At 40.0% G+C, this 27,542-nt stretch overlaps 1 protein-coding gene across 1 annotated transcript; it reads left to right on the top strand.

Moving 5' to 3' along the window:
• The first annotated feature begins 7,542 nt into the window (after window positions 1–7,542).
• LOC110884454 lies at window positions 7,543–8,500 on the top strand. The gene is made up of 3 exons (XM_035980614.1): window positions 7,543–7,597; window positions 8,036–8,094; window positions 8,195–8,500. Exons 1-3 carry the CDS (start codon window positions 7,543–7,545, stop codon window positions 8,498–8,500), a joined length of 420 nt encoding a protein of 139 aa, XP_035836507.1.
• Window positions 8,501–27,542: the final 19,042 nt, after the last annotated feature.

The raw sequence follows: 27,542 nt of genomic DNA on the forward strand, positions 1-27,542 counted from the left end.
ATTCGTTTTTGCAGACGTGTTTCACTGAACACAATCTACATCAAAACGTAGACTAACTCAATATGTACATTTGACGAACAAATAATTTACGCTGAGATGTAAAACCTACCCGCCACGTGTTGCGGCGGGTCAAAACACAAACTAAGTCAAATTAACATCGTCAAGTCAGAATCAAAATGTATTATATATGACCTAACGCATACATAGGAAACATAAATAAAAGTTAGAAAACCTTGGCAACTAAGATCCCTAACTAACTTAATTCCATCTAAAGGTGGGTGCTACAAATGCCATACCATTGATCCTTGAGTGGCAGGAGATTTCGTTTTCGTATACCTCATAATTATGGATTTCATAAAGGTGACTCAGATTTGAAAACCAAACACTTGTTAGCCGCTATAGTAATCTAAGAAACCATCTTCAACTGCTTCTTTTTCAACACGGTTGCCAAGTTTGTTGCGCTCACCCTTTAGCATGCCTAAAACGTAAGAAATCTTATCAACAAATGAAGATCCATTATGTGCACAGCTATAAGTGCGCAATAAAAAAAGAGTAAATATATTATGAATTGAATGATACCAAAAATCAATTTGGCAAAGTGATTTATTATAACTTGTTTTAACAGCACTTTTATAAATCCATCTAAAGATTTATTAATTAAAAAGCTTCATAATTTCCTAATTATTAACACTTTAAATATGCTAAATCATATACTGGTTCATCACTTCTTTTAGAGAAATGAGAAAGGCCCAGTGTGATTCTACCATCAATCCCTCAAATAAAAAAGTAAAAGGCTTCAATTTTTTTAGTTAAAAAAAGATCAAATTGCAATAAATAGAAGCACACTTTTACACTTATGATGTGAATCACTTCCGTAATGACCTGAACCACTCCTGACCTGTAACAAACTCTGTAATGACTTGATTGTTCACCAACCCGTAATGACCTGAACCCCTTACCTGTAACAATCTCTGACCAAAATGTGTTCCAACCCGAATAGGTCCACAAGTATAATCGTGCATTTATAACCGCTGAAACTTTGCGTAAAAAGTGATGAAACTGGTTGGATTTTAATATTATTGGTGATTGATTTCAGTTCAGTGCATCTGCTTTCAGGTTTCCTCCACTACCCATTAGCCCCAATTTGATTCCTTTTTATTTTTATTTTAAGGTGTTCTCCATCAATTCCAAGTTTTAGTAAAAAAGGTTTGTTTAGTAAAATGGTTTGTTTACTAAAAACTTCATGGTTTTTCTGCGAAATCAATGATATATGTCTGTTTAATCTAATGGAGAACTCTTAGTGAATTGATGATGTATGTATATATTGTTAAAACTTCATGGTTGGTTCTGTATTCCAAACCATCCCAAACCAATAAATTGCCAAACTAAACCACATAAATCTCAAATCGGCTGACTTCCACACAAAACACAAACCCAGCTTCAACAATCTGTATGCGAGCATGGTTAAAACAATAATCCATAACCTAGTATACAACGTTGGGCATAGAAAGAGTTTTTTTTATTTTTTTTTTTTTTACAAAATGAGCTATTTGTGACAATCTTAAATGATACACACTAAATATCGTAATAACATCATAATTTAATAAGGCGTTCTAACATGTTTTTTTATCTGAATATCCAAGATTAACGAAGAGAACATAAACTTTTTTAAGAACTTGCCTGATGCGGTGTCTTGCAGGGTAGAAAATTTTCCTAAATCTGAGCTAATGACCTGCATATTTCATACGGTTAGAAGATAAGTGAAGGAATAATGTTAATGTCAATAAACCCGCAATGATTTCAACAATGACCAACAAAACAGTAATTCATTGCTATACTTTTTATGAAATTGTATGGACATTTAACTTGCCCATCCTTAGAATTAGTGAAAAGCATCCAATTAGCAGTAGATAAATGCGTGGCTATTAATACATATATATAACGCAACCAGTTCCAATATAAAAAGAGCATTACGGCTCAGATGGTGTAAATGAAGGAGATAACCGTGGCTGCATTGGAGGTTGCAGGTGAACATCTACCATCTCTCAAACATGCCACGCCACGGTGAAATCCCCAACTCGGTTTACACCCGCACAATCATCATCGCCTAACTCAGTAAGTCAGTAACCTAAACGCCAAAAACAGAATCATAGACCAAATGCATGTACCTCCATCATCAAAGGAGCTCTATAAATCACAGATTTATATGTATACAATATACATGATCTGCAGAAACCCTAACTAGCAAAAATAATACATAAGCGACTTAGCGTTTCATTATTCAAATCAAGAACATCTCAGATGAAGAAACCCATCGTGACCGGTAAATCATAGATAAAAGTAACCACCACCTATCAAAGTCGGTTAGAGTCTCAGCATAGGAAACCCTAGCTATCATCGACCCCTAACAAAGGAAACCGAAAGATAGGCACAGTCAACAATTGCCGCCACCATAGGAGCTCATGAACGGACGCCGTCAACAACCGACGTCTCATGTTTGAAACCCTAACCATTATTGAGTGGCCATAGTGAAAACCCCCAAAAACCAGAAGGCCTTGTTCTCCGATGTCTCATGTTTGAAACCCTAACCATTTAAAGAAACCGGCCACCGTCGTGGCTCCGCCATGACTCCGCCACCAGGGGCGGCCCCGCTTCTGCCAGCCCTTGTTCTCTCTTTTTGAGGCTGATTAGAATGAAGATGTGAAGGTGGAAGACACGCATCTGAATGGGGGATGAACGCCCAAATAGGTAAATGAGAAGAAGCCAGACAAACAATTCACTGTTCATTAACTTTGTCTACTATCATATATTAATTGTATGATTTTTGGGAACCATGTAGCCTTATATATATAATTTTCAAGACTCGAGGTTAGAGATATTCAGTCACCATCAGCCTATAGCTCTTACTCTCGCTCTCTGATCTATAAACACCAAACCAAACCCACCCTTTCTCACTTACTCTTGTCATTTTTTTTTGTTTAAAGCCACACGAATAAAGACATAAGATCAAGTTTTAGTGGTGTGTTAATGTAGCAAGTTTGGTTAATCTCAAGGGTTCAAGATCTATTGGTTTTTCTTCATCCACCTTTTCTTTTTGGTAAGAAGTATTAACCTTTTAAAAAAATATATACTCTTTTCATTTTACAAGTTTGATTATGAAGAAAGGTTCACCCTGGTAGTTGAAGTTAGCTTAACTTTTTGAACTTATAAAAGTTACTAGATAATGAACATGGTTTTCTAAGAAAAATGAATAACTAGATACAAAGAAAAAGGGGCGTCATGCCTCCACTGATTGTTACACAAGATATGTTGATATGGCCCTGATATAATACAAGAGACTATGTATTTCTTAAATATTCGGTTAATCTACAACGTATTGGGTCTAGTTTTCAATTTATACTAGAAGACCTAATATAAATTTGTGATATTTTAAATTATTTTTATGAAAGTATATATATTTGGCATGACCTTATATCTTTATGAACAATAATGAAATATTTATTGTTGGGTTTGCTATTTCATAAACATGTATATTAGTAATTTAGAAATTCCTACGAGACTTATATTTTACCAAGTTTTTGGTAGCTAAATATTATAGGTTGAAAGACTCAATGATTTATATATATATATATATATATATATGATGTTATTAAATATAGAAAGCTTCGTATGAACACAGTTTATGGGTATATATACACTAGTTCAAGGGATAATTTCCATTTATTATAAATATGCTATTTTATAGAAATTAATATGTAAAAATATAGGTATATTATTTTTACTTAAACACGAGACGCATTTCATGGTATATTTCACTAAAGTAAATATATAATTATACATATTTATTTACCATGCGAAACGAGTTACGACTCAGGTTAAAATGATTATTTATTTTATAAACCTGAACACGGTTTTCTTCATAGTAGAATACTAGAACGACATATGATGTGTATACATCATCTATATTTATGTAACTTATATAAAAAATACTTTCTATAAATCAAGGGCATATCACCAATGGTTCGTCAAGTCTAAAATGTTAAAAAAATAATAAATTTTCAAGTCTAGCTAGTTGGGGTGAATTTGACACATGACCAACTTGCACATTTGAAACATTATATAGACCTTAAGATGTCCTTTATGCTTTAGGGCACGAGTAGGTCGGTTCACGTAGACGTGGACTTTTCTATTTGCTATTTGCTTGTCATTTGTTGTATTTGGAGCTTACGCTTGTTGACCAGGTGAGTTTACGCTCCCCCCTTTTCTCTTAACTATTTTTGGTTTTATAACTCTCGGGGGTGAAATACATGTTACGAATGCTTGAAACGGTATGAAATGCCTATAAAATACTAGATCATGTGAGCATAGACTAGATATTGAAATGCCATTAATACTTAATTAGGGACGAGGGTTAGATCTAACGGGTACGACCGAACCCCACACATGGTCACAACTAGTACCAAGTAGTGCTTCGGAGTCCCAGTCGAGGTTAATTGACATAGTTGAGGTTAATCGACACAGTCGAGGGTAATCGACACAGTCAAGGGAAATTGACACAGTCAAGGTAAATTCACACAGTCGAGGTTAATCAACACAGTCGAGGAAAATCGACAAGGGTATAAGCCATTACGAATGCTCCCTATGTCCTCACATGCCTTAAAGTCCTTGTAAAACATTCATGTTCATACACGCTTTTCATACCTGTTTACAAAGGAGTCTCTCAAAGATTCACAAGATTACAGTACTCACAAACAAAACGCATGAACTCGCTCAACTTTTGTTGATGTTTTCCAAAATTACATGTATTTCAGGTGACAAGATGGATCTTGGGCGCGTGTGTCGTAGCTAGAAGTAGACTACAATTTTAGATGTCATCCACTTTTGTTGGCTTGTAACCTAACCGAAGGTTGTGTTTTAAAAACTTGAATAACCAGTGTTTGAAATACTCAAATTTTATGAATGGATGAACATCGTTTTGATCATGTAGTTATTTATTACGATTGAATGCAATGATATTAAACCAGTCACACATAATACGCTTCCGCAAAAGGTCAGGGTGTGACACCTTCAAATGCCCTTTGCTTAACAACTAACCAATCTCTTTTCTGAGTGCAATACATTCTTCAGTGAAATGACCGAAATCTTCATGATATGCACACCATTTGGATTTGTCTTTTGTTGCAGTTGGCTTATCACTTTCTTTGGGCCATCTTGCTTTTTCACCTAGGTTCTGCATTGCAAGGATTAGTTCATTGTTATCAACTAGAAAAACAATACTCAGAAATGGGAGGATAATCCTCATCATCCTTTTCCTGTTCTACTGCATGCACGTTCTGATTATCAGACTTGTTGTAAGACTTAGACTTGTTGTTCCTCAAGTAGGATCCTTGTTTTTCCTGCTTCGAGGATCCTGCCAGTTTTCTTGGATCCTTTTATCATCCTCTAATCGGATGAATCTAAGGGCCTTGGTTCTCACTTCATCAAGATTCCTGCAAGGGGTTATGACAAGATCATCATAGAACAATGAATCCCTAAGTAAACCCATTTTGAAGGCTTCTGCAGCCGTAGCAATATCCAAATTAGGAATATCTAAGGATTCTTTACTAAACTTAGTGATATAATCTCTAAGTGATTCATTTTGACCTTGTGTTACCCTATATAGATCACTAGTTAAACGTTCAAATTTTCTACTACATGAGAATTGGCTATTAAACTGATTAACTAGATTAGCAAATGAAGTAATAGAGTAAGGGGGAAGACTTAGCAGCCATTTAAGAGTTGATCCTATCAGTGTGGATCCGAAACCCTTGCATAGACATGCTTCTCTTAACCTCTCCGGGATGGGATTGATCTCCATCCTTTCTCTGTACTGAGCCACATGTTCTTCTGGATCCGTGGAGCCATCATATAGCTTCATGGTTGGTATTTGAAACCTCTTTGGAATTTCTGCATCACAAATAGGTGGTGCAAAACGAGATATCTTGTGGCTTCCACCTGGGATTTCAGGAATGGGCTTAACCACTCCTGGAACGTTGGATATCATATCCTTCAGTTTCTGTAATTCCCTAGCCATAGCTTGGTTGATACCTGTATCCTGCATAAAGCCATGGTTAGCATTATAAGAATTATTCAAAGTGTTACCTCCTGAAGGATTCAAGTTTGGAATTCCAGATGTGAATCCATATTGGCGAGATTCTGGTATGATTGAGGGATCAGATGAAGCAAGAGTTTGCATAGGTATGAAGTCTCCCAAATGAATTTCTGAACTTCTGGGTTCTACACTTCTTAAGGATCCCTGATCCTGAAAGATGTTGGATCCTTGAGGCATCGAAGTTGGGGGTCTTGGAGGATAATCCATGGATCCATGAGCCTGTGATGAGGATCCTTGACCCTGAGATGAGGATCCCTGAACCTGAAACGAGGATCGTGGATGCTGAGAGTAGGATCCTTAAACCGTCTACGTCCCCATGCATCCTCCTGAACTAATGAAGGATCCTTGATGCTGGAAGGAGGATCCTTGTGGCTGAAAAGAGGATCATGAAGGCTGAAAGTAGGATCCTAGAGCTCGTGTCATTGTCGTTGATCCATAACGCATTCCCAATGATCCACCCTGGTACTGGACATCTGGAGCCGCAGATTGCTGGGCAGTTATGGCTGGAGTGTCGAAATTCAGTGATCTAGGCACCAATGGAGAGTGATCCTCCGCTGATCTCTTCAATTTCTTAATGTCATCAATCTCTCGAAGGATCCAATCATTGGTTTTGTCTTGCTACTGCATGTAATCCCTCATCTTCAAAATCAAAGAAAAAAGATCATTGTTAGAAGGGCTAGAAGAAACAGCAGAAGTTCGTGGTTTTGAGAAAACGGTGGTTTGTTTCTTCACAGCATTCTTAGCATTCTTCTGGGATCCAAAAGGTGCTGGGGGCAAAGGTGGAATGCCCTGTGAAGAAGTGACCGTCGACATAGAGCTTGAAGTGTTCTTCGCTTGAGAAGCCATGTAGTTGAAGGTGATGAGCCGAAATGATCACAATGAACAAAATTTCTCAGAAATGAAGCACCAATCGCCCCACGGTGGGCACCAAGCTGTTTTGGTCAAAATTCACACAAGGATAATACAACCAAATCCGATTTGTGAGGTGTGATGCTTGAATAAAAGGACAAATGTACGAATAAACTATGAATGAAATGAATATGTGACACAAGGATTTATACGAGGAAAAAGCCCTTGATCAAGATATGATCTCCGACACAAAAAACCTCGGGTATTGGAAACTACCGATCACCAACTATATTAAAAAAGTAACGGTTACAAATCGGGATGATAACAAGCTTGTTACAAGGATCACTAGTGTGCAAAATGTATGTAATCGCCAATAATTTGCAGAGAGTTTTCGAGAGTGTGTGTGTTGCTAATTGTTCTAACTATCAAGCTTGTTATCCCCTTTTAAAAATGGAAATAATCTAACTAACAAACAATCCGCAAATCATGCTAGCTTCCCACGACTTCCATAACGGTCATACAAGCCATGCACATGCAGAATAATGGAGCATATTCCCCTAGAATCTCGGCAATACCAAGTCCCATTCGAATACTCCTGTAAAACAAGTTCAAACATAGTGGAAACAACCGTTAGTGTAAGGATAATAATGAGGATCCTAGATTCTTAAAGTTGCAACGTCTTCTGAGGATCCTTAATTCCAACTGGACCGAGGATCCGTGCTGCACTTGAGGATCCGTGATCCTTAGGTATAGAAAATCCATCCCTAACAGTTATGTTGTTTGGAATTTGGTTTTGCATATATTTATAATCATCAAGAACTATATTTTTGTTTTAAAATTTTGTAATAACTGATAAGTGATATAACTATTAAAGTAAGTTATTTACATTGTGTGGTACCGAGTTTGTAGTTTACTGAATATACTTTGTTCTAACAGTTAGCGTGTAATATAAAAATTCATGTTTATTAGTATACGCGTTTCAATGTTCGAAGATAACTTTTTAATGTGAATGTGTTAACATCTTTATTGATTCAGGTTTTATCATGTATTCTACATTTGTGAAGTTTCTTGATAACCCAGAATCATTGAAAGTGGTATGCCGTGTTTTCAGATACTTAATTTATTTTTATTCAAATATATATTTAACAGTTGTTATAGTTTATATTTTGTTATAATACATAAAAATCTATACAGGATGTACCTTTATCCTTTGCTAATCAAAAGTGGGGAGACTGTTGGGAAAATTGTAAGCTGCAAATCTATCACGAGAGTGGTAAAAAATGGTTTGTGAGGCTGAGAACACAAAATTCAATGCCGGTGATAACTAATGGTTGGGAAAGAGTTGTTAAAGATCTTAATCTGCCAAAGAAGACGTTGTCGGTTTTCAAACCAATAGGAGATTTTGCGCTTGAACTTTCATATTTTATGAATGGCATTTGTGGCGAATCGTACTACACTTTCATCGTTATGGAAAATTGGGTGTTATGGTATGACAACTGATTTTAACTTTAATGCATTTGCACATTCAAAATTTCAGTACTTATTCTCATAAGTTACATATTTTATCTATATTATTGATTATATCTTATTTTATGCAGATAATCGAAGATTGTTTCATTAAACACTGTTATGTAAACACCCCCCCCCCCAAATGGCACATATAAAATATGCTATAAGGGTTTTTATGGGAGTGTCGAGGCGTCTAAGTTTCATACCAGCTATGTATTCACTAAAGGATGGCCGGAAGTGTGCAATGATCTTGGGATACTGCATGATGATTGATGTGCGTTAGGTGTAATCTATTTTAGGTGTATATTTTAAGCCCTTTTACATTTTTTAGCCCAGTTTTAAATTTATAAAACACGATATTTACTAACACTAAACACACATATGGGCAAGTGCACCCTTCGTGGACGTAGTATAGTGTTGGCAAGATACCGAGGTTGTCCAAGGACACAAGAGCTTTTAGTACCGGTTTATCCTCAACGTCTAATCAAATCAAAAAGTTAGAAAAAGGTTTTTAAACTAGAAAAAATAAAACTAAATAAAATGCTGAAAATAAAATAAAAGTAAAAACAGATAGACAAGATGAATCACTTGGATCCGACTCGTGTATAGTGTAACCTTTTATTATTTCTGCACTTTTGCACATTTTAAGAGATTATCTTAGTTATTGTAGTAGGCCCCTCTTTTGAAGGCGACGTTACCCTCAACCCAGTAGTTTGAGTCACCAAGGATACAATCCTAAAGGGTAGGATTATTGAAAGATAATTAATTAAGTTATTAATGCATAATGTGGTAGGCCCCTCTTTTGAAGGTGACGTTACCCTCGGCTAAGTAGTCTGAGTCAGCAGGGATACAATCCTAAGTAGCCGGGTTAAAGTTTTAATAGTAGTTTAACTTATGTGGGGATCAAAGAGTTTGGACCCCCGCCATCCAATACCGGTGGGAATTGAAGGAGGTCCTGCTAAATTTGACCCAGGTCCTTTGCAGGATCTATACACTGAACAATGGCAAGACTATTACCAAACCGTTCCCTTAATCCCCGACCAGGTAGCCAACATATCTCCATATAGACCGTGGAGATATGAATGGTGAAAATCTTTTATTTTATATAGACAGTAAAATAATGCCAAGACACCACGGACAAACGATAAGGAAGAATCACCTTCAACATAAGAAACTAGTTACTAATGTCATTAATACATAACCAAATAAAAACTGTGAAAAGATTAAAAATAAAAAGTATTACACTAAACACTTGTCTTCACCAAGTGATGTAAGAGACTTAGGCAAACATGGCCTTTGATTGTCAAGAACTCTTACGATCAATCTTGGATCCCGAGACGACTCACACACTCTATGATGGACAATGGATGATGGTGGTGGATGATGGTGATGTGATGGTGGTGGGTGGTGGGTGAAGTGTGAGAGAGGTTGTGACAACGGTGATCTGTAATCATCGTTTTATGTAAAACAATGTCCGTTATCAATAAAACAATATGCTTTGGTGTTATTATGTGTATTTTGGTGTTACTATATGTGCAATTGTGTTTATTAATTTTACAATTTGATTCGATACCAATTTCAAGCTTTAAATCACTTTCTGGAAGGTGATACGCAAACTGGTGCTTAAACGCAATCAGTTTAACGCAACATACACTCCAGAACTGTGACGTAAGCCAAACATACCCTAAATATCCCTTACATAACTTAGAAATAAGTTTCAAAGGATTCGGTATGGCGAAAACATGTTTATTTGAACTAAAGAACTAATTACGACAAAACTACGAAACGAACGTTGGTGAACACCCGGTTAATAATTAAATCCCACAAATATTCTATTATGATTAAAATCTTATTTTAATCAGGTTCGTGTTGAAAAATAAATTAAAACGCTTAAAAACGTTATTTTTTTTTCAAGTTTAAGCGCGTACCGTGTGTTCCTACGCGACACAATACTTATACTGCAAAACACAGTCAACGCAGCAAACCTAGGAATATGCCAGGAATATGCCAGTAATATGCCAGGAATATGCCAGGAATATGCCAGGAATATGCTAGGAATATGTTATATGGAAGGTCTATAAATACCACCATTTCATCACTCCATCATTCCACACTCAACACTACACTCCATCTCCTCCGTCCTTCCCCAAATCGGCAGCCATCAACCACCACCCTACCACCATCATTCGACCTTGTTCCATCCATTCTATTACCATACAAGGGTGCAAGGAGACACACAACGAAGCTTGGTGCGTTCGGAAGTCGAAGGACCGCTCTCGTTTTCTTTTATCCACAACTTTTCTACACTCGAACTCCCCTAGCCTTGTGCTACTAGTAAGTTCCTTAGGTCTTCATCTTGTTCATGTTTTTATGTGGTTAATGATGTTTAAAGATCAAAAAGATAGAAAGCCTAATGAACATAAACAAGTCTTGAAGTGTAACTAACTAAAGATGAAGTATGGTTAAAATAGTGTTAAAATGATGAATGAAATATGATATTGCTTGATAAATCTGATGTAAATAAGTAATAATCTGCTGTAAGTATTGTTGTTGTCACACCCCCAAAATCCACCTGCGGAGTATCACCGCTTGGGAGCGTGACTGACCAGGATCAAGCCATCAATCATATTGAACATAGCATAATATAAATAAAGTAATTCGTAAAACCCCATTCAATACAATTGACGTTTCAAAACAATCATAGTATCAGTAGCGGAAGCATAAGTAAATAACCCAAGTAAACCATAAGTTCAATTATTCGAAATGTTTAAACATAGCGTTCTTAACCCACTGCCCACAACGTCCCGCTCCTCCAGTGCAAGCTCCATAAGTACCTAAGGTCCTGCAAGGCATGCAGCAGATAATCAACAAACTAGTTGAGCGAGTTCACAGTTTATAGTTTAGTTTGAGTAATAGTGCGTTTGTTCAATTAAGTTTCGTATCGTATCAGTTCCATCGCGGCCTCCCAGGCATGTGTGCGAAGATTATGTTCGTTAGTTCGCGACCATAGTCTTTACCGACCAGGGTGTGTGCGAAGGCAATTTATCAGTTCGTTCGCGACCATAGTCTTTACCGACCAGGGTGGGTGCGAGGGCAGTTGAGTAGTTCGTAAGCATCAACAGTTTAATCGTTCGTTACAGTATCAAAGTATGCACAAGTAATCATCCAACCCATTCCCACCCTGGGAACCCATGCCTTGGCTGTGTGAACTCACCTTGGTTTGCTCGGTATGCTAAGTTATGCACTCACAAGTAATTAATCACGTCCTATTGTATGCACGTATAACAAATCAGTTCATGTTCGCAATGATACGCGTGCAATTTAATGTTCACATAACAGTCAGTTTGCATATCGGCACAACACGTATTGTTTCACATCAAACCATCAGCTAGTGTACACGAATACCAATGTTAACATTCATCACTAATCATGGCATGCCAAATAAATCAAACATACATTCCAACATTAAAATATGTTCATAATTATATATCTTTCGATCCACCCTTATCTTTCGGTACATTAGTGATCTTTCGATACACAGTTATCACAGTTATCCTTCGGACCGAAAGTTATGTTTCGAACCAATGCCATCTTTCGACCAACTGTCATCTTTCGGTCAACTTAATTATGTTTCGGTCAATGCTATCCTTCGGTCAATGCTCCTATGGTTCGGTCAAAGCTATCCTTCGGTCAACACTACTATGGTTCGACTAACAAGCATCTTTCGACCACAACTATGTTTCGAGTAGCAATATCTTTCGACAATTAACAGTTACGTTTGATCACAATCAGTTACGGATATCATGCAGTCAATTACAGAAACAGAAACCCTAATCATCTACAGCCGTCATCATCATTAACAAGCACATTTCATATATTCAATCTCAAGAACCCTAACCGAAATCATGAACAATAACCATATTCATTCGGATTACTATCAAGACATAACAACCTCATGTAAACTGATTTCATAATAACCCGATTTCACTAATATATCAACAAGTTATCAATCCGGAGCATACATCGTCACAGTAACATAACAAGCACCATTGAATCGATTTAAACTTATTATCATGCCATACAACTACAAGATCATCTTTATACGATTCCTATCATTCAACATACAATCAATTCGAGTCGTTCTTAATCAAAGCATGTAATAATAATAACATCATGTCATCAACGATGATAGTGAAACACTAACCGGATTAGGGGATTGAAACTAGTGGGGTTTCGGGTGCACAAGAACTTTCAGCCGACTCCAAGACTTCGAGAGAGAGGGAAAGGTATTAGGGTTTTTAGAAACTAACTGCCGGTTACATGCATCACGTATTTAAACGTATTACAGAAATGGGCCAAGCCCATTAGAAAAACTGGGCCGAAAGATGTCGAAGGATGGAGTCTTTGGTCGAAGGATATGTTTCGAGATCCTTCGAACCGGAAGCTGATCCTTCGAGTCGAAGGATATGTTTCGAGATCCTTCGAACTGTGTGCCATGCTTCGTGATCTAGACTAAGTGTTTTTAATAATAAATCTAATATTATATTCTACCACAGCAAGTAATCACATATGACAAAACGACAATACGTTTCATTAAAATACATCGCGTACAATTTCAAGTCCACAATCCAAACAACTAAACAGTCAAAGTCAACGCGCATTTAATGCGAAAGTGAAAGTCAGAAACTCGAGTTGTCACATTATCCCCAACTTAAAAGAAATTTCGTCCCGAAATTTGGTACGCACTCACTGAGGAAGCTAGGCAAGTTACATCGTTCACTGGTTTTCCTGGGGTGTCACATCATCCCCCGTTGATTTGGAATTTCGTCCCGAAATTCAGTAGTAGTAGCTTCAGCCTCAGCAGTGGATGCATTGGTTTCGAATAACTGGGGATACTTTTCTTTCATCTGATCTTCGCGTTCCCAGGTATACTCTGGACCACGCTGGGAGTTCCAACGAACTCGAACAAGAGGGATTCTCTTGTGTTTGAGGACCTTAACATCCCGGTCCGTGATTTCAACTGGTTCCTCGACGAACTGCAACCGCTCGTCGATAGTGAGTTCCTTAAAAGGAACTATAAGGGTCTCATCTGATAGGCATTTCTTCAGATTGGACACGTGAAATACATTGTGAACTGCACCGAGTTCAGGAGGTAGGTTTAATCTGTAGGCTACTTTGCCAATCTTTCCTAAGATTTCGAACGGTCCGACGTACCGCGGATTGAGTTTGCCCCGTTTACCAAAACGTACCACACCCTTCCAGGGTGAAACTTTCAATAAAACCCGGTCCCCGACCTCAAATTCCAATGGCTTTCTACGCTTGTCCGCGTAGGCTTTCTGACGGTCGCGTGCTGCCGCCATGCGTTGTCGTATCTGTGCTATCTTTTCTGTGGCGTCCACAACAATATCTGGACCCGTAATCTGACTATCCCCCACCTCTGCCCAACAGAGAGGTGACCGGCATTTACGTCCGTACAATGCCTCGAATGGAGCGGCTTGAATGCTGGTATGGTAACTGTTATTATACGAGAACTCCACCAAAGGGAGGTGCTTTTCCCAGCCGTTGCCGAAATCGATGACACACGCTCGAAGCATGTCTTCTAGAGTTTGAATAGTTCGCTCAGACTGCCCATCCGTCTGAGGATGATATGCTGTGCTCATGTCTAATCGTGAGCCGAAGGATTTGTGCATTGCTTGCCAAAGCTCTGACGTGAATCGTGCATCGCGATCCGAAATAATAGAGGTGGGCACTCCGTGCCTCGAAACAACTTCCTTCAAGTAAATGTCTGCTAAAGTAGAAAACTTATCCGTTTCTTTGATAGCCAAGAAGTGAGCAGACTTTGTGAGTCGATCAACGATCACCCAAATAGTGTCATTCCCACGCTGGGATCTTGGTAAGCCCGTAACGAAATCCATGGAAATTTCTTCCCATTTCCACTGCGGTATCTTGGGCTGCTGAAGTAGACCAGCTGGTTTCTGATATTCAACCTTGACTCTCGCACAGGTTAAGCATTTGCCAACATAGGTGGCGATGTGGGCCTTCATACTAGGCCACCAATAAGTAGTGCTGATGTCGTGGTACATTTTATCCGACCCTGGATGTACCGAATAGCGAGACTTGTGAGCTTCGTCCATTACGAGTTCGCGTAGACCGCCATAGAGAGGGACCCAAATCCGGCCCGTGACATAGTAGGCGCCGTCCGCCTTTTGTTCCATTTGTTGTTGTGAGCCGCATAAGGCTTCAGCCTTGACGTTTTCGGGCTTCAGGGCTTCTGTCTGAGCAGCTCGTATCTGAGCAGGAAGGCTAGGCTGAATCGTAAGCTGTAGCGCTCGCACGCGCCGTGGTAAAGTGTCCTTTCGTCTAAGGGCATCCGCCACAACATTGGCTTTGCCTGGATGATACTTGATAGCGCATTCGTAATCGTTAAGTAACTCAACCCATCGTCGTTGACGCATATTCAGACCCTTCTGCTTAAGGATATGCTCGAGACTCCTGTGATCGGTGTAAATCGTGCACCTGGTACCGTACAGGTAGTGTCGCCATATCTTAAGCGCGAAAACAACAGCTCCCAGCTCTAAATCGTGCGTCGTGTAGTTGCGCTCGTGAACCTTGAGTTGACGAGAGGCGTAAGCGATAACCTTGTCGCGCTGCATTAACACACATCCCAGTCCCCGAATGGATGCATCACAATAAACCACGAAGTCGTCTGTGCCCTCTGGCAATGAGAGGATAGGTGCACTGCAAAGTCATTCCTTTAGGTGCTGAAAAGCAGTCTCCTGGGGCTCTCCCCAGCGATAGGTAACACCATTCTGTGTCAGTAGCGTAAGTGGTTGCGTGATCTTTGAAAAGCCTCTAATAAACCGTCTGTAGTAACCTGCCAAACCCAAGAATTGGCGTATTTCTGTCGGTGTACGCGGTGCAGGCTAATTTCTGATCGAATCTACCTTGGGTGGGTCGACGTGAATCCCATCCTTGTTTACCACGTGGCCTAGGAAGTGGACTTCACGAAGCCAGAAGTCGCATTTTGAAAACTTTGCGTACGATTGCTCTTTTCGAAGAAGTTCCAAGATAAGATGTAGGTGTCGCTCGTGCTCTTCCTGACTCTTGGAGTAAATCAGGATGTCGTCGATGAAAACAATGACGAACTTGTCGAGATAGGGTTTGCACACCCTGTTCATAAGATCCATAAATACTGCAGGTGCGTTCGTAAGCCCGAACGGCATAACCAAGAACTCGTAGGGACCATAGCGAGTTCTGAATGCTGTCTTAGAGACGTCCTCATCCCGGACTCTCAGCTGATGATAACCTGACCGTAGGTCGATCTTGGAATAGTAACACGACCCTTGCAATTGGTCAAATAAGTCGTCTATGCGCGGAAGAGGATAACGGTTCTTCACCGTCACCTTGTTGTGTTCACGGTAGTCGATGCACATTCTAACTTACCGTCTTTCTTCTTCACTAACAACACTGGAGCTCCCCAAGGCGAAGAGCTAGGTCGGATAAATCCCTTATCCAAGATTCCTGGTAGTTGCGTCGATAGTTCTTCCGATTCTGGTGGAGTTAAGCGGTACGGTGCTCGAGCTATGGGTGCTGCTCCTGGAGCGAGCTCGATTTGAAATTCGTCCTGATGATGCGGCGGTAGACCAGGTAAATCCTTGCGAGACACCTGAGGAAAGTCGTGTACAACTGAATGGTCTTCCAACTTCTTTTCTTTCGCTGATGAGTCAGTAACGAGAGCCAAAGTTGCGGTGTGGCCCTTCCGCAAACATTTCTGAGCCTTCAAGAAAGAGGTGATGCCAACCACGGCACCACTCTTGTTGCCTTGAGCTTCGAGAGGTTCTTGACCAGAATGAGGAATGCGAACAATCTTTTCTTTGTATAGGATCCCTGCTTGCTGTTGCTGCTGGCGATTCCGGTGTGCAAGCCGTGGGCTCCTGAATTCCTTAGCTTCTGCTGTGCTCAGGCGATCACTATTCTTGTGCTGCTGTTGTGCTTGAGACCGAGCGGTAGCTGAACCCTTGCTGGAATACCCATCCCATTTCCGCTTGTTGTCACTAGGAGTAGTGGGAGTAGCAGAAGTGGTAGCGATAGTAATAGCGCTGATACAACTAGGTAGCCTGTTCTGTTCCACTGCCTGATCCGTGAGGCGATGAGCAAGACACTGAATGTCTTGGATTTTGTCGAGGTTAGCCGATGTAGCTTGGCTCTGAATCTCTGAGGCTAGACCCTTGAGGTACAATTCGATACGCTTGTTTGGAGGGTCCACCATGGTTGGACACAAGATGGCCAGTCCGTTCTATCGTTTCGTATGAGCTTCAATTTCTGACCCCATCATTTTCAAATGGTAAGGCTCCACTTCCAACTTGTGGATGTCATCACGCGTGTAGTATTCCCTTTTTAATGTGTTCTTTGAATTCGTTCCAGGGGGTGGCGTTAGCAGCTGCCAACCCTAGTATCTGTACTTGCGCGTTCCACCTGGTTAGCGCGATTCCTACCAAAGTACCAGTGGCGTACTTGACCCCTGCGAGCCTCAGGGCGTTCACGCATGAAGTTCTTGAATGTGCCACTGAATGTGCTTGGGCGACAGTCCATGATGTTCTGGAATGTGTGCGTTCTGACCCGTTGCGCGAGAAAGATAGATCAAGGTTAAGCGCGAAAGTTGGGTCACGAGAGTAGGATCTAACATCCTAGAATAGGTCTGGGATAGCAGGTTATACCTCCTGCTTGTGCGGCTGCAAGTGCCGCAGCAACTTGTTCGTTAATGAGAGCCGTCAACTGGGCTTGAGTCATGTCAACACGTCCAGACATGATCGAATAGTAAAGGTAGCATAAGTAAGAATGGTTCACGAATAGTGCGATGACAGAAGAGTGTAAGCACGTATGTGTTCTCAAGCAATAACAAGTTGTGAGCAAAGTAATGTAAGCATACTACGAGCAAAGTTCTATGCAGTTCTAGCAAGCAGGTAATAAACATAAACCTTATTACCTAGGATGTCGAGTCTTGCACGTGGAGCGAAGCGTCGTTGTGGATCGTTGAGAGCACTGTTCTGGTTATAGTCTGGTTTTAATAAAAACGTTTTCCCATATTAAAACCAAGTTCTCTATAACCAATGGCTCTGATACCAATCTGTCACACCCCCAAAATCCACCTGCGGAGTATCACCGCTTGGGAGCGTGACTGACCAGGATCAAGCCATCAATCATATTGAACATAGCATAATATAAATAAAGTAATTCGTAAAACCCCATTCAATACAATTGACGTTTCAAAACAATCATAGTATCAGTAGCGGAAGCATAAGTAAATAACCCAAGTAAACCATAAGTTCAATTATTCGAAATGTTTAAACATAGCGTTCTTAACCCACTGCCCACAACGTCCCGCTCCTCCAGTGCAAGCTCCATAAGTACCTAAGGTCCTGCAAGGCATGCAGCAGATAATCAACAAACTAGTTGAGCGAGTTCACAGTTTATAGTTTAGTTTGAGTAATAGTGCGTTTGTTCAATTAAGTTTCGTATCGTATCAGTTCCATCGCGGCCTCCCAGGCATGTGTGCGAAGATTATGTTCGTTAGTTCGCGACCATAGTCTTTACCGACCAGGGTGTGTGCGAAGGCAATTTATCAGTTCGTTCGCGACCATAGTCTTTACCGACCAGGGTGGGTGCGAGGGCAGTTGAGTAGTTCGTAAGCATCAACAGTTTAATCGTTCGTTACAGTATCAAAGTATGCACAAGTAATCATCCAACCCATTCCCACCCTGGGAACCCATGCCTTGGCTGTGTGAACTCACCTTGGTTTGCTCGGTATGCTAAGTTATGCACTCACAAGTAATTAATCACGTCCTATTGTATGCACGTATAACAAATCAGTTCATGTTCGCAATGATACGCGTGCAATTTAATGTTCACATAACAGTCAGTTTGCATATCGGCACAACACGTATTGTTTCACATCAAACCATCAGCTAGTGTACACGAATACCAATGTTAACATTCATCACTAATCATGGCATGCCAAATAAATCAAACATACATTCCAACATTAAAATATGTTCATAATTATATATCTTTCGATCCACCCTTATCTTTCGGTACATTAGTGATCTTTCGATACACAGTTATCACAGTTATCCTTCGGACCGAAAGTTATGTTTCGAACCAATGCCATCTTTCGACCAACTGTCATCTTTCGGTCAACTTAATTATGTTTCGGTCAATGCTATCCTTCGGTCAATGCTCCTATGGTTCGGTCAAAGCTATCCTTCGGTCAACACTACTATGGTTCGACTAACAAGCATCTTTCGACCACAACTATGTTTCGAGTAGCAATATCTTTCGACAATTAACAGTTACGTTTGATCACAATCAGTTACGGATATCATGCAGTCAATTACAGAAACAGAAACCCTAATCATCTACAGCCGTCATCATCATTAACAAGCACATTTCATATATTCAATCTCAAGAACCCTAACCGAAATCATGAACAATAACCATATTCATTCGGATTACTATCAAGACATAACAACCTCATGTAAACTGATTTCATAATAACCCGATTTCACTAATATATCAACAAGTTATCAATCCGGAGCATACATCGTCACAGTAACATAACAAGCACCATTGAATCGATTTAAACTTATTATCATGCCATACAACTACAAGATCATCTTTATACGATTCCTATCATTCAACATACAATCAATTCGAGTCGTTCTTAATCAAAGCATGTAATAATAATAACATCATGTCATCAACGATGATAGTGAAACACTAACCGGATTAGGGGATTGAAACTAGTGGGGTTTCGGGTGCACAAGAACTTTCAGCCGACTCCAAGACTTCGAGAGAGAGGGAAAGGTATTAGGGTTTTTAGAAACTAACTGCCGGTTACATGCATCACGTATTTAAACGTATTACAGAAATGGGCCAAGCCCATTAGAAAAACTGGGCCGAAAGATGTCGAAGGATGGAGTCTTTGGTCGAAGGATATGTTTCGAGATCCTTCGAACCGGAAGCTGATCCTTCGAGTCGAAGGATATGTTTCGAGATCCTTCGAACTGTGTGCCATGCTTCGTGATCTAGACTAAGTGTTTTTAATAATAAATCTAATATTATATTCTACCACAGCAAGTAATCACATATGACAAAACGACAATACGTTTCATTAAAATACATCGCGTACAATTTCAAGTCCACAATCCAAACAACTAAACAGTCAAAGTCAACGCGCATTTAATGCGAAAGTGAAAGTCAGAAACTCGAGTTGTCACAGTTGTGATCACTAAACATGTTAACGGAATCAATCGAACGCACTTTATGATGATAAAAGACTGAAAACAGCATGCTGATCTGCTTTTCCAGCCACCTTTAACTGGCTGTAACTGCATCGTAACTTAACAAAAACTTTATTTTCTAAAGTCTATTATGTGCTATTATAAAATACGGTTCTAATGACACCGGAATCGTAATTTTTGGACCCCGTTTACTATTTTTAAAGTGTTTTTCCGTAACAGCAGCTTAAGCTGAAATTTTTCTGCTGAAAATGTGCGTCCTGTTTTCAGTCATAACCTGGATTCTGTGTAGGATTAGATCATGAAACTTATACTGTAGATCGTCACTGTTGTCGCCGTGATCCTCCAACTGGAATTGCGTCAATCGGACTTACGATTAATTTTTAGTGAATTATTTCGTAGACTGCAATCAGAAAGTAACAAATCTGATTGCAGTATAGAAAATGAATTTTTATAAAATATTCGTAATGACCTAGACCCCAATATTTTTACAAAATAATATGTGGTTCGTGTAGGACGTTCTGTAAAAATTTGGGAATTTTTGGAATAAGTTAACCATTTTATTTAAATGTCTGAAAACAGTCCAGTTTCATATATATTAAAACAGAAGTGACATAAGTAGTAATTGCATGCCAAAGTGTGGTTTTTGATTATTAAAAATCATTCTTATTTAATTTAGGGCGGATAAACAATTGAGGGATTGTGTTAACGTTTAAAAACGCACCCAAAGGTGAGTACATAGTTCCCCTATTTTACTGTTTTCTATTGTTTTGGGGTGATTCATATGTATCAAAACGATTTCGATGTTTTAACGATGGTTTATGTTAAACTAATAACGATTTCGATAATGTGACCGAGCTTGTTGGTTGTAATTACATAACAAATGACATTCATTAATTTCGGCCAAACCGACCAGTATTAGGTTATGGTACCATAGGATCCGACAAATCCCGTTATCAGACGGGACCCATGGTTATGTGTGGGTTAGGTGGGTAACGACCGAATCTGATGATTGTTAACTTACCCTTTGGTGGTTTGTTAATACGAAAACAAGTGGAACGATGAACGAGTCACAAAGGTTTGAATGTTGTTAACGAGACGACCAAAAGTAGTTTCACGATCTAAAACGAGAATGATTTAAACGACTAAAGCAATGTTTAACGAATTAAACGATTTGGGAAAAACAATTGGAAGCGATGTCACACAAACGAGGTTTTCGGAACGATATAAACTATACGAGTTTTATTACGAGAATGATTTACAATTTGGTTTGCGAAAAACAAATGTTTTGGGTAAAGATCCATGGCTCGAGGTTTATAAATTATAGCCAAACTATTTTAATTTGGTTATTCACTTTACGATACAAACATTTTATTAAACAAGGTTTTCTAATGACAATTAATGAGGTTGCACAATTTATTCCAACATATAAACGAGCCATGAATCTAACACTCTCACAAAACCTGTGTACTCGCCAGCATTTCTTTGCTGACTTTGTTTTTACATATGTTTCAAGTGAAGTTGCTTAGTCTTGATTGCGAATAGGAAGCATGCTCACTTAGGACCGGACGAGGCCTTAGTGATTTAATAATGATATTAGTCTATGTTTGATTTGCTTGTTTGTTTAACTTAAGACAATGTTTAATATTTAATGAAATGAAACTCTTCGTATCCATGGTTTGAAACAATAATTCTGTTACAACACTCCCCGGCGTTTCCGCCACGATTTGTCGTTTTACGTGGTCGGGGTGTGACAGAAGAGTTGGTATCAGAGCCAATGGTTATAGAGAATTAGGTTATTAGTAAAAATTTCGACCTAGACTATAACTTTCTAGGACCCCAACGCAAGTTGATTTGCGTTTAGGATTAAAAAAACGAAATCCGAATCTGCTTCAAAAATTAATTGTCCGTTCTAGGATGATTAATTACTAGGTTTTGAACCCTCCCATTTTGATTCATTTTTGGCTTAGTGCCTTGTGAGTTTTCAAAATCTCGTCAAAGTTTGGGTCTAAATAATGTGAACACGTGCAAACTGGAAGAGTGAATGCCTGTACCCTGAGTTTTCTGTCTAAGGCTAGAGTGTTCGTACAAATCCACATAATCGGACCAGTCACTCTTACCTGGGAACTCTTGGGGTGAGTGTTCACTTATAGGTGAGAATGTCTTCGCGATACATTATTTCGATTCATTACTTTGATTAGTCACTGCGTGTTGTTTGTTTGTTCGAGGTAACGAACAAATGATCGCCTTCCTTATATTTCGTCGATATTTTCAAAACCTCTCTTGTTTTTCCTAATTGTCGACCTCACTCGTCTCTCATATTTTCTTGTTAGACGATGCCTCCTCGACGTGATGCACAATCTTTTACTGCTGAAGAAATCGCAACCCTTCTCACTCAGCAAATGGCTGCGGTGCTTCCAGGTGTGGTGACCCAAATCCACGAGCTGTACAACAACAATAACAATGCATAATGCAATTTCAAGAGTTTCAACTCTGCTAAGCCGCTAAAGTTTTCTGGGACACAAGGAGCGACTGCACTCCTTCAATGGTTCGAAAGTATTGAGAACACATTCAGACATGTGCAATGTCCGAATGGGTGTAAGGTTGAATTTGCATCAAGTGTGTTCGAGAAGCGTGCTCTTACTTGGTGGAACAGAGTGATGCGTGATAGGGGTGCCGAAGTGGCGTTGGCACAAACATGGGAAGAGCTTCGAGCTCTCATGATGAGAGAGTTTTGTCCCCGTCATGAAATTCGAGCTTTGGAACAAGAGTTTGACGATCTAAAACAAGATGGGGGAGAACACCGTGCGTACACGGATCGATTTGAGGAGCTCAGTCTTTTGTGTCCTACTATGGTCACCCCGTTGGAGAAAGCAATAGAGAGGTATATCGATGGTTTACCCGATTCCATACAAGATATTGTGACTGGCGTTAATCCTACTACTGTTCGCCAAGCGATCGAGTTAGCTGCTACCCTGACTGAGTCGCAAGTCAGGAAGCGTAAACTTACCTGCAAGGGTGATAAGATGAAGTCAACTGATTCTGTTAAAGACAAGGAAAAGGGTAAGGGTAAGAAGGGTGAGTCTTCGAAGAAGTCGAGAAACCGAAAGGGTGCTCAGAACTTTGCAGTAACTGCACTAACTGCTCAGAACCCTCAGAACCCACCAGCTCAACCTCCTGCAAAGAAAGCATATGCTGGTACCGCACCCCATTGTGCTCGCTGCAACGGTCATCACGTTGCACAACAAGCTTGTAGGTAATGCACAACGTGTGGTAAGCTTGGGCATCTGGCCAACGTCTGTCGTTTTGGTCAGAATCAGATTGTTCAAAATCAAGCTCCAGTACAGGGGAATGCTGTTAGATTCCCACCGGGTTCGTGCTTCAATTGTGGAGAGTATGGTCATTTCCGCAACAATTGTCCGAGGTTGGCAAATACGAATGCAAATCCGAACGTGAATGTTAACGTCAATGCAAATGCGAATCCCGCTCGTGGACGAGTATTCAATCTGAATGCAAACGAGGCGCGAGCTGACAACCTCGTCGTCAATGGTACGTTTCTTGTTAACAATCGACCTGCATCCATTCTTTTTTATTCTGGTGCCGATAGAAGTTTTGTTTCATTATCTTTTGAGCCTTTGCTTGCGATACCTAGAACTAAACTGAGGAAACCCTTATCTGTCAAAGTTGCTACTGGTAAACCCCTTGTGCTCGATTCTGTTATTCGTGATTGTCAGTTAAACCTTGATAACCATCTTTTTCCCATCGACCTCACGCCGATGCAACTTGGGGGTTTCGATATTATCGTGGGAATGGATTGGCTAACCAAACATCATGCTGAGGTGGTTTGTTTCGATAAGATTGTTCGTATTCCTCTTCCGTCTAGCGATATTCTGGAAGTTCGTGGAGAGAAGCCATCAGGTGGTTTGAAGCTTATGTCGTGTACGAAGGCTCAAAGTTATTTGCGAAAAGGATATGTCGCTTTCCTGGCACATGTCACCGAGGAGAAGGGCAAGAGCAAGAGTATTCAGGATATTCCGATTGTTCGGGATTATCCAGAGGTGTTTCCCGATGAACTGCCTGGTTTGCCTCCAGTTCGTCAAGTCGAGTTTCATATTGACCTTGTACCCAATGCCAACCCAATTGCGAAAGCACCTTATCGTCTTGCACCGTCGGAAATGCAAGAGCTATCAAAACAGCTTCAAGAGTTGTCTGATAAAGGATTCATCCGTCCGAGCTTTTCACCTTGGGGATCTCCTGTCCTCTTTGTGAAAAAGAAAGATGGATCTTTTCGAATGTGTATCGATTATCGTGAGCTTAATAAGCTTACCATCAAGAATCGATATCCCTTACCTAGAATTGATGATCTCTTCGACCAGCTGCAAGGTGCTTCATGCTTTTCCAAGATCGACTTACGTTCTGGGTATCATCAACTTCGTATTTTCGAAGAAGATATTCCCAAAACTGCTTTCCGTACAAGATATGGGCATTACGAGTTCACTGTCATGCCTTTTGGTTTGACGAATGCCCCAGCTATCTTCATGGACTTAATGAATAGGGTTTATAAACCTTATTTAGATAAGTTCATCATTGTGTTCATCGACGATATTCTCATTTATTCAAAGTCTCGAGCCGATCATGAACGACATCTTCGTTTGACATTGGAACTCCTAAGGAAGGAACAACGTTTTGCTAAATTCTCCAAGTGTGAATTCTGGCTTAAGGAAGTTCAGTTCTTGGGTCATATTATCAATAAGAAGGGTATTCATGTAGATCCATCCAAGATTGCTGCAATTAAGGATTGGAATACACCAACGACACCAACAGAAGTTCGTTCTTTTCTTGGTCTTGCTGGTTATTATCGTCAATTCATTTCTAATTTCTCGAAGATCGCGGTTCCACTCACTGCTTTGACTCAGAAAAATAAGCCTTTTGAGTGGGGACCTAAGCAAGAAGAAGCGTTCCAAACACTGAAATGAAAGCTCTGTGATGTTCCTGTTCTATCTCTGCCTGAGGGAAACGATGATTTTGTTGTCTATTGTGACGCGTCGAATCTAGGACTTGGTTGCGTTCTTATGCAACGTGGTAAAGTCATAGCTTATGCGTCTAGACAATTAAAAATTCACGAGAAGAACTATACGACTCATGATCTTGAGTTAGGAGCTGTAGTTTTTGCACTTAAAATCTGGAGACACTACCTCTATGGAACGAAGTGTGTGGTTTTCACAGACCACAAAAGTCTCCAGCATATTCTCAATCAGAAGGAGCTGAACATGAGGCAACGACGTTGGGTTGCACTCTTAAAAGATTATGATTGCGAGATCCGCTACCACCCTGGCAAGGCGAATGTCGTAGCCGATGCGCTTAGTCGAAAGGAACAAGTCAAACTTCATTCTGTTCAAACCCTATCTGATATTCGATCTCGCGTCCTTCAAACTCAACGATCTTGTATGATCAAAGACTTATTGAAGTACGAACTACCGTTTCAACTTGAGCTTAAACTCGAAAGGAAAGATGATGGTTTACTCTATTTTGAGAATCGTTTGTGGATTCCGAATCAGGACGATCTTCGCACCTTAGTAATGGACGAATCTCACAAGTCTCGATATTCTATCCATCCTGGTGCTGATAAAATGTACAAGGATCTTCGTACCCAGTATTGGTGGCCTGGTATGAAGAAGGATGTTGCCTTGTATGTATCGAAATGCCTAACTTGTCTCAAAGTCAAGGCGGAACATCAACGACCTTCTGGTTTGCTTGTACAACCAGAGATACCGGTTTCGAAATGGGAGAACATTGCAATGGATTTCATCACCAAGTTACCGCGTACATCTAAAGGTCACGATGCTATTTGGGTCGTAGTTGATCGTTTGACAAAATCTGCTCACTTCTTACCAATCCGTGAGGATTTCTCTGCTGAAAAGCTTGCCAAGATCTATGTAGACGAGATTGTATCACGACATGGTGTTCCCTTGGATATCATTTCTGATCGTGATACTCGATTTTCATCTCATTTTTGGAGGACCATGCAATCTGCTTTGGGAACGCAACTGAATCTAAGCACTGCTTATCATCCCCAAACAGATGGTCAATCTGAGAGGACGATTCAAACTTTGGAGGATATGCTTAAAGCATGCGTGATAGACTTTGGTGGTAATTGGGATTCTCATTTACCATTGATCGAGTTCTCACAATAATAGTTATCATGCTAGCATTAAGATGGCACCATTCGAAGCTCTCTACGGCCGAAAATGTCGTTCACCTGTCTGTTGGGATGAGACCGGTGAAGCTCAGCTTACTGGACCTGAGATCATTCTGGAAGCAACAGACAAAATCAAGAAAATTCGCGATAATCTTGTGACAGCTAGAAGCCGTCAAAAGAGTTATGCGGATTTGCGACGCAAGCCCTTAGAATTTCAAGTCGGAGACCGTGTCTTACTCAAGGTATCACCTTGGAAGGGAGTGGTGAGATTTGGAAAGAAAGGAAAACTTGCACCACGATATGTTGGACCATTTAAGATTGTTGAAAGAATTGGCAAGGTTGCCTATCGACTAGAGCTACCTCCAGAGCTTGGAAATGTTCATCCGACTTTTCACGTGTCAAATTTGCGAAAGTGTTTAGCTGATGCTGATCTTCACGTTCCTCTCGACGAGATTCAAATCGATGAAACGATGCACTTTGTCGAGAAACCTGTGGAGATAGTGGACCGTACATACAAACAGTTGAAAGGCAAATAGATTCATTTGGTCAAGGTTCGCTGGGAATCTAAACGTGGCCCCGAGTTTACTTGGGAACATAAGGACCAGATGAAGGAGAAATATCCGCATTTGTTTTCACAAGATTCCTCTAGGTAAAATTTCGGGACGAAATTTCCTAAAGTAGGGGAGACTGTGACAACGGTGATCTGTAATCATCGTATTATGTAAAACAATGTCTGTTATCAATAAAACAATATGCTTTGGTGTTATTATGTGTATTTTGGTGTTACTATATGTGCAATTGTGTTTATTAATTTTACAATTTGATTCGATACCAATTTCAAGCTTTAAATCACTTTCTGGAAGGTGATACGCAAACTGGTGCTTAAACGTAATCAGTTTAACGCAACATACACTCCAGAACTGTGACGTAAGCCAAACATACCCTAAATATCCCTTACATAACTTCGAAATAAGTTTCGAAGGATTCGGTATGGCGAAAACATGTTTATTTGAACTAAAGAACTAATTACGACAAAACTACGAAACGAACGTTGGTGACCACCCGGATAATAATTAAATCCCACAAATATTCTGTTATGATTAAAATCTTATTTTAATCAGGTTCGTGTTGAAAAATAAATTAAAATGCTTAAAAACGTTATTTTTTTTCAAGTTTAAGCGCGTACCGTGTGTTCCTACGCGACACAGTACTTATACTGCAAAACACAGTCAACGCAGCAAACCCAGGAATATGCTAGGAATATGCCAGGAATATGCCAGGAATTACCAGGAATATGCCAGGAATATGCCAGGAATATGCCAGGAATATGCCAGGAATATGCCAGTAATATGCGAGGAATATGCCAGGAATATGCCACGAATATGCTAGGAATATGCTATATGGAAGGTCTATAAATACCACCATTCCATCACTCCATCATTCCACACTCAACACTACACTCCATCTCCTCCCTCCTTCCCCAAATCGGCAGCCATCAACCACCACCCTACCACCATCATTCGACCTTGTTCCATCC

The sequence above is a fragment of the Helianthus annuus genome, chromosome 2, assembly GCF_002127325.2.
Source record: "Helianthus annuus cultivar XRQ/B chromosome 2, HanXRQr2.0-SUNRISE, whole genome shotgun sequence".
Lineage (NCBI taxonomy): Eukaryota > Viridiplantae > Streptophyta > Magnoliopsida > Asterales > Asteraceae > Helianthus > Helianthus annuus.

Bases quoted from the DNA above. Each gene is read 5' to 3' on its own strand.
- LOC110884454 (XM_035980614.1), top strand. From the start codon at position 7,543: ATGGAGCATATTCCCCTAGAATCTCGGCAATACCAAGTCCCATTCGAA. The intron at 7,598-8,035 runs GTAAAACAAGTT...TTATTGATTCAG, and splicing joins AGTCCCATTCGAATACTCCT to GTTTTATCATGTATTCTACA. The intron at 8,095-8,194 runs GTATGCCGTGTT...AAATCTATACAG, and splicing joins ACCCAGAATCATTGAAAGTG to GATGTACCTTTATCCTTTGC.